The sequence below is a fragment of the Antechinus flavipes genome, chromosome 1, assembly GCF_016432865.1.
Source record: "Antechinus flavipes isolate AdamAnt ecotype Samford, QLD, Australia chromosome 1, AdamAnt_v2, whole genome shotgun sequence".
Taxonomy (NCBI): domain Eukaryota; kingdom Metazoa; phylum Chordata; class Mammalia; order Dasyuromorphia; family Dasyuridae; genus Antechinus; species Antechinus flavipes.
The window spans coordinates 4,491,658-4,502,888 of record NC_067398.1 but is presented as its reverse complement, the minus strand read 5'-3'; the positions used below and the strand labels follow the sequence as shown (position 1 = coordinate 4,502,888).

The 11,231-nt window shown below is 54.0% G+C and overlaps 1 protein-coding gene across 2 annotated transcripts in view; it reads left to right on the top strand.

Moving 5' to 3' along the window:
* The window catches only part of ELMO1 (engulfment and cell motility 1), a 201,958-nt gene extending 190,988 nt beyond the window's left edge, over positions 1-10,970 (top strand). For both annotated transcript variants that reach the window (XM_051978426.1, XM_051978434.1), the window contains 3 exons: positions 1,246-1,328; positions 6,759-6,836; positions 9,202-10,970. In XM_051978426.1, the coding sequence (XP_051834386.1) occupies positions 1,246-1,328; positions 6,759-6,836; positions 9,202-9,402 (362 nt within the window). In that variant the 3' untranslated portion in view covers positions 9,403-10,970. The remainder of the gene's footprint in view (positions 1-1,245; positions 1,329-6,758; positions 6,837-9,201) is intronic.
* The last annotated feature ends 261 nt before the right edge of the window (positions 10,971-11,231 follow it).

The window sequence follows — 11,231 nt, the reverse complement described above, 5'->3', positions numbered from 1 at the left end:
TCCCTCCCCCCCACACCTGCATCCCTCCTCCCACACCTGCATCCCTCCTCCCATCTGTGTCCCCCCATTCTCGCATCCCCGAGCCGGCAGGACACCCCCCTTTCCCACTGGAGGAGGGGCCGTTCCGTGTGCAGAGCAGAGACCCTCCTTATGTTCCCGCCTCGAGGATGTAAAAGCGAGCCCTGAAGCGGCCCGAGAGCAGGCGGGGACAAAGGAGGCTCGGGCTGCTGCTCCCCGGGAGGGGGATTTGGGAGATGGGGACGCCGGGTCAGCAGAGAGCCCCTTTCAAACGCGGGGCCGGCCCCGAGCTTCCGCAGCCTGACTGGGCAAGGAGCGGGCCCGGACAACCCTGCCGGTGTCCCGTGTCGGCCGCTGTGGTGGGCTTCTGGCCCGCGGGGGCTCCTCGACTTAAGCCGGCCCTGCCTCCAGGAAAGGGCCTCCCTCCCTGAAGCGGCTTCCCGCAGGCCGGGCCTCCCCACGCCAGGGGGGCCTCCTCGCGCACCCGCCTGCGGGCAAGGGTTTGGGATTTTAAAGGGGGAGTGATGGGGGGGGGGTCGGGAGGCGCCCCCCAGCCTAAGGAGCACAAGCTCTGGGCCCCAGGTTCTCCTAAAAGCTATGGGAGCTCAGTCACACCACACCCTGGGCCTGCCCCGGGGGGCTCACCTGCTGGGGGAGGGGCTCTGGTGGCCGGAAGGGGCGGGTCGGAGGAGAAAAAGTCCGGGGATGGGTCTGAGTGAAGTGAGGGGCAAACAGAAGCTGACACTGGGTGTGCGTGTGCACGTGTGTGTGGGTGCGTGTGACTCGTATATGCACATGTGTGCGTGCGTGTATATGGGCGTGAGTGTGGAGATGAGTGTGAACATGCAAGTACCTGTTTGTATGTGTGTGTGAATGCACTGTGTGTGTGCGTCAGTGTGCACGCATGGGGGTGTGAGAGCGTAGATTGTGAGTGCATGCTTGCCTGTGAGTGTGCACCAGTGTGTGGCTGTGTGTGCATGTGGGAGGCGTGTGAGTGCAGTGTGTGTTTGTGTGTGCATTGAGTGCACGTGTGTGGCTGTGTGTACATGAGTGTGGGTGCACGTGTGTCAGTGCGTGTGGGAACATGAGTGTGCGCGGAGGCGCGAGGCTCTATTAAAGGAACGCTGGCGCGGGGGAGGGGGCGCAGGCGGGCTGGGCACCCGGGGGCTCCCGCCCCTCCCCCCGCGGCTCGGGCCCGGAGCCCACGCCGTTCTTTGTGCTTCGCAGTGCCCGTGGCCGACATCAAAGCTGTGGTGACGGGGAAGGACTGCCCACACATGAAGGAGAAGGGCGCCCTGAAGCAGAACAAGGTAGGCTGCTCGGCTGCTCACTGGGCCTGGGGGGGGGGCTGCTGGGAGCACCCGAGGTGGCCACGGGCCTGGGGGCCCCGCCCCGGCCTCCCCGCAGGGTCCTGGGCAGCCTGGGGGGAGTAGGGGGGGTACCCGGGAAGGGTCTCAAAGCGGCAGGGAGAGGCAGTCCCGCTTCCTGGCCCCACAGGGCCGGGTTCAAACAAGACAGTGAGGTTTTCTCTCCATCCCTCCATCTGAGTGTGGAGCTGGAGCAGACCCGTAATTAAAGAGAAAGGAACTGAGCAGGCCCCAGAATTAAGTCCCAGACAGCGTGGGGGGTTCACTCCTTTGGCAGTTAACCCCTTGCTGTCCCAATCCCTTCAGTTCCCTCTTGGGCCCCGAGGAGGTCCCTGCTGAGGGCGGATAGAAAGGCCCTGGGGAAGGAAGCTCACCCTCCTCTTCCTCTGGTTCCCCCCAAGGCCTCTATTCCCATGAACAGCCTTGTGGATTCTTGTGTGATCTGATGGGTCCGTGAGGGCTCAAGGTGGGGGGAGGGGCTCCCAGCCCTTCTTGACCGGTGGCCCCTGCACCCTCCCCTTCCCCAAAGTGCCTTCTGTTTATGTTAATTCTATAGCTACCTACCCAGGGACTTGTTCTGTCCTCAGCAGGACAGAGAAGCTGGTTTTGTCTTAATTCCTGAGGCTAAAACAGGGCCAGGTATACAGCAGGTACTTCATAAAGGCCAGTTCACTCTTGAGCATCACTGGCCGTCTCCCTGTCCCACTTAGAATGTCAGTGTGGGACCCACCCATCCACCAAGGGAGGCCCCTCCAGGGGGGAGGCCTCCCGGCAGTAAGAAGTTCTTCTGGGGGGCTCATGGAAAGGCGGGAGCCAGACCCCAAGGGGAATCACAGAGAAGGGGGCCATGTGCTTCCTGAGGAGTGAGCCCCCAACCCAGTGACACCATGAATCCATCCAGTAACAATCATTTGTCTGAACCGACAGAGACAGAGGGGGAAATGGTGGGGGAGAGAGAGGGTGGACTTCCTATCCATCTGCCCCATGATCTATGTCAGGACAGGAGGGTTTATCATGACCAAAAGCTCATCCCCCTCCAGCTGACCCAGCACTGAGCTCTATTAGTCAAGCCTGGGCCCACCCACAAAGCCCCCTTCGCGGTGTCCTCCTGAGTCTGGAAGCCCCTCCAGGCCGAGATGAGGTGGGTGCAGGGACACGGTCATTCCTGATGGGAGGAAAATGGACACGGGCAACTTGGGACAAAACACTCCAGTTGGAAATCAAAGCGCCTAAAAACAGCAGCTGAGGCAACGCCCCCCAAGCTGGCTGTCCCAGCTCTTCATCCCCTCAGCCAGTAACCAGGCACCACCTGAATGAAGGAGCCTCAGAGTGGCCCAGCACCAGGGGGCAGTGTGATGGGCACTGGCCCGAGGCTGGAGCCCACATTTGTGGGGAGGGGGCAAGCGTGCCCCAGGAGCAAGGGGCAGCCCCCTTCACAAGGGAGTATTGTGGCTCCTGACTTCTTCCTCCGAGACGCCTCCCAGCGAGATCTGCAGCTTCTCCGTCTGTACTGAGCCTGGGGAGCCCCTCCCTTATTAGCAATTGTTAACTTGCCTGTCACTTAGTCCTAGAGAGTGACCTGCTCCTACCTAAAAGGGGGAGGCTCTGTCTTTGGAGCATAATATAAACCATCTGCTCAGGAAGTAGATAAAGAGACGGAAGTGGATGAAAAGCCTGGCAGAGATGGCTGATAGTGGGTCTGGAGCTCGAGACTTCCCCTGGATCTCTTCTTTCTGCCTCTGGGTCTCTGGGTCTCTCTGTGTCTGTGTCTCTTCTGCCTTTGTGTCTCTCTGTCTCTGTGTGTGTCTGTTTCTTTCTCTGCGTCTTTCTGTTTCTGTGTCTCACTGTCTTTGTCCCTCTCATCTCTATTTCTCTTTTCCTTTCTCTTTGCTTCTCTCTCTCTTCCTCTTCTTTTTTCCTCTTCCCCTCCAACCACCTCAGGGATAATTTCATCCTTTAAAAGGGGAAAATCTATCCTGGATTTGCTTCTCACTAACAGGAACTGATTTCTGGGATGGAAAAGTTGGGATTCTTAAGGGATAATGACCCCTCTGTTTTAGAGCTTGGGATAGAGGACAACTCCAGGGGACAATCCCCAGAATTTGGGCTTTTTAACACCTTTATCAATGACTTGCATAAAGGCATTGCTGGTATATGGCTTATAAGAGTGGTAGATGAAACAAAGTGTATGACCAATTCAGAATCCAAAAGAATCTTGACAGAAAAGTGTTAGCCTAAAACTTTTAAGATGAAATTAAATGGGAAAATACTTATAAAAAAAAAAAACCTCTTGTCCTATAAAGAAAAGTCTTGTTGAATTAAAAAAAAAGTAAATACTTTTCATGTATTAGAGGAGGCATGGTCTAATAACAGTTATTTTGAAAAAGATCTGGAGGTTTTAATATGAGTCGATAATGTAATGTCATAGACAATGATATTTGGGACTTCATCAGAAATTATGAACATCAAAGGAGAGATTAACAAAATTAATACTAAGACTATTGAACTAATTAATAAAATTAAGAATTAGTTTTATGAAAAAAACCAACAAAATAGATAAACCATTGATGAATTTAATTAGAAAAAGAAAAGAAAAGATGAAACAAATTACCAGCATCAAAAATGAAAAGGGTGAACTTACTACCAATGAAAAAGAAATTAAAGCAATAATTAGGAGCTATTTTGCCCAATAGTTTGCCAGTAAATCTGACAATCTAATTGAAATGGTTAAATATTTACAAAAATATAAATTGCCCAGAATAACAGAAGAAATAAATTACTTAAATAATCCCATTTTAGAAAAAGAAATTGAACAAACCATCAATGAACTCCCTAAGAAAAAATCTCCAGAGCCAGAGGGATTTATTATACGTGAATTCTATCAAACGTTTAAAGAACAATTAATTCCATTATTATGTAAACTATTTCAAAAATTAGGTAGAGGAGTTCTGCCAAAGTCCTTGCTGTGACACAAATATGATACTGATACCTAAACCAGGAAGAGCCAAAACCAAAAGAAAATTACAGACCAATCATCTCCCTAATGAATATTGATGCAAAAAATTTAAAATATCAGCAAAGAGATTACAACATCAGCAGGATACTACACTATGACCAACTGGAATTTATACCAGGAATGGAGGGTTGGTTCAATACAAAGAAATCTATTGGCATAATTGACCATATCATTAACGAAACTAAGAGAAATCATATGATTATCTCGACAGATGCGGAAAAAGCTTTTGACAAACTACGGCACCATTCCTATTCAAAATATTAGAGAGCGTAGTAATAAATGGAGTTTTCTTTTGAAAAGATAAACAACATCTATCTAAAACCATTATCGAGCATTATTTATAATGGAGACAAGCTAGATGCATTCCCAGTGAGAGCAGAGGTGAAACAAGAATGTCCATTATCACACTGTTATTGAATATTGTATTAGAAATGTTAACTTTAACAATAAGAAAAGAAAAAGAAATCCAAGCAATTGGAATAGGCAAAGAGGAGATAAAATGATCACTTTTTGCAGATGATATGATGGTATACTTAGAAAACCCTGGAGAATCAACTAAAAACTTATTTGAAATAACAGTTTTAACAAAGTTTCAGGATACAAAATAAATCCACATAAATCAGCAGCATTTCTATATATTACCAACAAATCCCAATAGCAAGAGATAGATAAATTCCATTTGAAATTTTTAAAATGTAGGCAAAATAAAATGTTTGGGTGTCTACCTGCCCACAACAAACCCAGGAGCCATATGAACATAATTACAAAACATTTTTCCCACAAATAAAGTCAGATCTAAATAATTGGGAAAATCATTTCACTGTTCATGGGTAGGCTGAGCTAATCCAATAAAAATGACAATTCTACTTAGTCTACTTGTGCAGTGCTGTACCAACCAAACTGCCAAAAAATTATCTTATTGAACTAGAAAAGTAATAGCAGAATTCATCTGGAAGAACAAAAGGGCAAGAATATCAAGGAAGGACGGTGGCCCAGCAGTACCAGACCTAAAACTCGATTATAAAGCAGCGTCATCAGAACTATTTGGGATTGGCTAAGAAATAGAGGGTTGGCTCAGTGGAATAGGTTAGGTTCACAGGACACAATGATCAGTGACTACAGTAATCTAATATTTGATAAACCCCCAAACTCTAGTTTCTGGGCAGAAAGGGCGACACTATAAGAGCTGGGCCACAGGCTCAGTGTGAGTCAATAGCGGAGTGTCAGTGGAACTTAGGACTCCATCAAGAAAGATACAGGCTCCAGGAGCGGGAAAGTGACCCCCCCACACTGTCCTCTGCCCTTCCCATCACTCCTCTGGGCACTTCTCTGAAGAACGAGGGTGTTGGGAGAATTGGAAACCAGAGAGTGAAGGGCTCGGGTTGTGCCCTGAGGTTATTGTCTGAAGGAGCTGGGGGAGGGTCAGCCTGGACAAGAGAAGCCTTGAGCCTGACAGAGTCCCTGTCTTCCGGACCCGGAAGGCTGCTCCTGGAGGGGGCTGATGTGGTGCTTGGCTGGAGGAATCAACAGGGTGGGGGGGGAGGAGTGAAGAGGCCCCTGAGGCCCATCGAGGCCCATGAAACACTGTCTTCAAGTGGCGGGACTGCCAGGCCACTCGCCCGGTCTGTTAGGGCAGGGATTCCTTCCGAGTATAAGCTGGCCAGGCCGCTCCTGAGGCCCTTCCCAGCTTGGCTTGCCCACGGCTAACAGCAGTTAGGTAGCAGGGCAGGATCTGAACTCAGGTCTTTGACGCTGGTGCTTGAGATCCCCTGTTCCTACAACCTTAGTTCTCAGCCTGGGGGATTTCCCAGAAAGTGGGAGCTGCTAGAAGCACATCTGGCCTCAGGGCATCTGGTGCACCTTCCCTGAGGAGAGGAATGGGGGTGGTCTGAGACCTCACGGGTGCCTTCATCTCCCCAAATTCTCCCTGGAGCATCCCTCCCTTCCCCCTCCCCCCCCTGCTGTGTAGAGACAAAGCAGATTATCGTCTTGCCCTGCCCCCTGCTGAGCAGATTGACTGATGATTCCACTTCCCCTCCCCCTGCTGAGCGGTGACAAAGCTGATGATCCCCCTCCCCAGCCCTGCCCCCTGCTGATGATCCCCTTCCCCTGCTCTCCTGCTGAGCACTGAGAAGGCTGATGATTCCCTTCCCCCCTGGCTCCCCCTGGTGATTCCATTTCCCCTCCCCCTGCCTCCCTGCCGAGCAGGGACAAGGCTGGTGACCCCTCCCCCTGCCCCCTGCCGAGCAGGGACAAGGCTGGTGACCCCTCCCCCTGCCCCATGCTGGTGACCCTCCCCCCTGCCCCCTGCCGAGCAGGGACAAGGCCGGTGACCCCCTCCCCCTGTGTCATTCTAGGAGGTCCTGGAGCTCGCCTTCTCCATCCTCTATGACTCAAACTGCCAGCTGAATTTCATCGCTCCCGATAAGCACGAGGTAAGGGCTGCTCATGCTGGGAGGACCTCCCAGGGAAATGAGGGGGGTGGGGGGGGTGGGAAGGCAAGGGGTCTGATACAGGGGTAAGAAACCAATGTCCTAAGAAAGCCAAGCAAGGGCTTTGAGCCCTCAAACCCGGAAAGGGGGGGCAGCGTTTTGTAGTCAGCCCCGATAATAGAACAGCTGCCCCCGAGCCCTGTACACATCGGACTTCGTTGATCCCCCAGGACCGTCCCCGTTTTACAGATGAGGAAACTGAGGCAGGCAGGTTCCGGGGCTCGGCCCCTCGGGGCTGGGCTTGACTTCAGGGCTCCCTGATTCAGGCCGCGCTCTACTGGGAACGGCGGCCTCCGGAAGGCAGACTCCTTGAGGGCGGGGCCTCGCTGGCCTGGGTTGGTTCCCGGACTTTTGCGTCTTTGGACGTGGGTGTTGACAGGAGCTGGCCACGTGCTTAATAACTGCTGATTGGCTGGTTCCAGGCCGCATCCGCCTCCTGCGCCCGCTAGTCCCGACCCCTCAGAGGCCCCGGGGGAGCGGCCGCTGTCGGGGACCCTTTCCCCACGCCCAGGCTTCCGCCCCCAGGGTGGGCGGCTCTCCCAAGGCCTTGGGCCCAGGAAGGCCGGGGCCTCCTCCGCTTCCCCGGCCGGCGGGGCTTCCAGTCAGCCCTCAGAACTTATTTCAGGATTTCCAAAATTAAACTGTTCTCATGTCTTCAGTTTTCTCCTTTACAAATCATTTAAAGCCACGAATTTTGCCAAAAGAAAAAAAAAAAAAAAAACCAAGGCTTTTAAAAAAGTTCAGGACTATCTGTGCTGTCAAAATTTCATATTCGTTTCCTTTATTCCTCCTCCTGACATTTTGCCGCACGTATAATTTGTTTCTCCCCGCTAAAACATGCTGGGAGCTATATTTAAAACGCAGCCGTCAGCGCGAAACCTCGGGAAAGGCGCTGGGAGAGAGATGCCAGTGGTGGGGCCCGCTCAGCCGCCCGGGACTCTCTCCTAGCCGTCCTGGCAAGCAGGGGCTGCCGGTGGGAGTGCCGGTGTGGACGCCGAGCCGCCGTTCCCGGCCTCCCTCGGCTCCGAGGCGGCGCTCCTCCCGCTTCCCTTGTTCCTGCTGACTCCAGTGCGCAGACGTGTAGACAAAACCGGGAAAGGCCTGCTCTGTCCTGGCCCCTGGAGGACGGTATCCCGGTGGTCTGGGGAGGGCCAGGCGCCCCGGTCCGGGACAAGCGGCCTTCATCCCCCCTGCCTCGCCCATGAGAGCAGCCTCCCCCGGCCCGCAGTGTCCTCCTCCGTGGAGGCCCGGAGGCTGAGCGCTGCATTATCTGTGTCTGAACCTAGAGCCGGGATCCAGGAAGTCCGGGAAGAGACCCCAAGAGCAGAGGGCCAGGCCCCCAGCGGGGGTCTTCAAGGCCTGTCCCAGGGGCTAGAGAGGGACAGGGGTGGAGCAGGGCTGGAGAGTCGTCTATTTGTGTGTGTCCATACACATAGAAACCTATCTGGAGACATGTGTATTGGGTGTCCATCCAGCCGGGAACATCCACATGTGCATGGATTGCTCTGTACGCATGTATACATGTGCATGTGTGTGCATCATACACAAACATCTGGATACACATGCATTACGTGCATGTTTATATGTGTCCATCAAACATAAACACACCCACATACATGTGCATCGCTCTGTACATGTGTGTATGTTTGCATGTGTGTGCATCATACACAAACATCTGGATGCACATGCACTGCGTGCATGTTTATATATGTGTCCATCAAACACAAGCACACCCACATACATGTGCATCACTGTACATGTATGTTTGCATGTGTGCATCATACATAAACACATCTGGATACATCTGTATTAAGTGTATGTTCATATATGTCTCTCCAACTGTAAACTTATCCTCGCGCATGTGCATCGCCCTGTACATATGTCTTTGCATGTGTGTGTGCATCATGCATAAACATGGCTATCTCTGTCTCTATACATATGTATTGAGTATACATTTGCGTGTCCATCAAACACAAACCTATGTACACACGTGTGTTGCTCTGTGCATGTGTGTATATTTGCATCCATGTGCACGTCACACATAAACACGAGTGTGGGTTTGTGTCTGTGTCCGTCCAACTGCAAACACACCCACACAGGTACATATTTGCTCCCATACACAGCGCCCTCTAGCGCCCAGCGCTGACCCTCCCTGGCGGGCAGCCCCTCCCCCCGCCCCCCCCTTAAGCTCCGTGAGGCTCTAACTGACTCTCAGCTGGGGGGAGGGGGGCGCTGCGCTCATCCCTGGGGTTCGCGGCCCGCCGGTAGGGGGCGCTAACCCGAGCCGCTCTCTTCCTCCCCGCCACAGTACTGCATCTGGACGGACGGCCTCAACGCGCTGCTGGGCAAGGACATGCTGAGCGACCTCACCCGCAATGACCTGGACACCCTGCTCAGCATGGAGATCAAGCTCCGGCTCCTGGACCTGGAGAACATCCAGATCCCGGACGCGCCGCCCCCCATCCCCAAGGAGCCCAGCAACTACGACTTTGTGTACGACTGTAACTGAGGGCGCCCCCTGCCGGCCCGCCCCGCCCCGGGGCCCCGCGGAACTCAAACACGGCCTCGATCACTGGAAACGCGCGTGAGAACGCGGTGGGGCCCGCGGGGGCACGGCCAGGGCCCCTCCCCCGCCTCGCCCCCTGCACTTCCTCCCCTCCCCCCTCAGAGACTTCGAGGCTCCGCCCACCTTCTCACTGCTGTAGCCCCAGGACGGATGGAGCCCCTCCCCCACCGAGGACGCCGACGGGCCCGGCCCGGGCTGGGGGTCGCTGGAGCCCGGCTGCCCCCTCCCGGCCAAGCGGCCGGAGCGCCTGGAGGCAGAGGGGAGGAGCGCCCCGGACCTCTGCGGCCCCCCCATCCCCGGCCTGTCACCTCCCTCCCTCCTCCGAGCTCCATCGCCAGGGCTTGACCCCAGAGGATGAAGTGCTGGACTCGCACGCCCGGCTTCCGCCCGGCCCTGCTCCAGGCCCCGCCCCTGCTCCAGGCCCCGCCCCCTCTTCCTGACGCATTCTAGGCCCCCTCCCCTTTCCCCAGCTTCCCTCCGGTCTGTTAACTCAAAGCACAAATTGTGAAGCCCCTAGTTGTGGTCTCCCTCCTCCTCCCCCTCTTCCTCCTCCTCCATCTCCTCCTTCTCCTCCTCTTCCATCTCCTCCTTCTCCTCTTCCTTCTTTTCCTTCTCTTCCTCCTCTTCTCCTTTTCCTCCCCCATCTCCTCCTATTCCTCTTTTTCTCTCCCTCTCTCTTCCCCTCCCCTCCCCCTCTCTCTCCTCTTGTCTCCTCCTCTCCTTTCCTCTTTCTTCCTCTAACTCCTCTTCTCTCCCCCTTTTTTCTCTTTGTATCTGTCCCTGTATTTCCCTCTTTTTCCTGCTTTTCTGCGCATTTTTCTGTCTGTCTCTCCGTCCCTTTCTTTCTCTCTCTGTTCTTTCCCTCTCTCTGTTTCTTTCTGCCATTCTGTAGCTCCCTCCTCTCGGTTCTCTCTGTCTCTCTGTCTCTCTGTCTCTCTGTCTCTCTGTCTCTGTCTCTCTGTCTCTCTGTCTCTGGCTCTCTGTGTCTCTGTCTCTCTGTGTCTCTGTCTGTCTCTGGCTCTCCCTCTCTCTCTCTCTCACACACACACACACACACACACACACACACTCTGTGTCTGCACTCGTGCACACGCACACACGTGCACACAGACCCACACATTCACACACGTGTGTGCCCGCGCCCCCGCACACGCAGACTAACCCTGAATGCCTCCCCTCCCCCCGGCTCCGGCCCCCGGGCCCCCTTCCTCGGGCGAGGGCTCCGCTTCTCCCTGGGTTCCTCCCGGCCTCGGGGGAGCCGCCAGACCCCCGGTTTCCATCGCTGTAATCGTCCCGAGTGTTAGAGATCTGCGAGGGTTTTTGTTTTTGTTTTGTACAAAAGAGTCTAACATTTTTTGCCAAACAGATATATATTTAATGAAGAGAAGATATACATTAATGTGTGTACTTTTTGGAGGATGGCTTTTTTAATTATTTCCATTCCAGACATTTCCCTGAGAATAACATCCCCTTCTCCCACTTGCTGTGTAATAAAATCTGAGTTGTGACGAGCCGGGGAGCGTCTTCCTTAGCAGCCCGGGAACTCGGGGCGGGGCAGCAGCCCCTGGGAAGGGGGGGAGGAGCTGGCCCCCAAGCTCCTCCTGGGGCACCCCCACCCAGGGGCGATTAAGAGGGTCTGAGAGAGGGTCTGGGGGCCGGCATTCTAATAGAAGGATGGCCATTGGGCCGGCTCTCTCTCTCTCAGAGCGACACCCCTAAGTTCTTTGGGAGGCGCGTGTTCAAAATCGGGTCCTCGGTCTGATTGGCGCGAG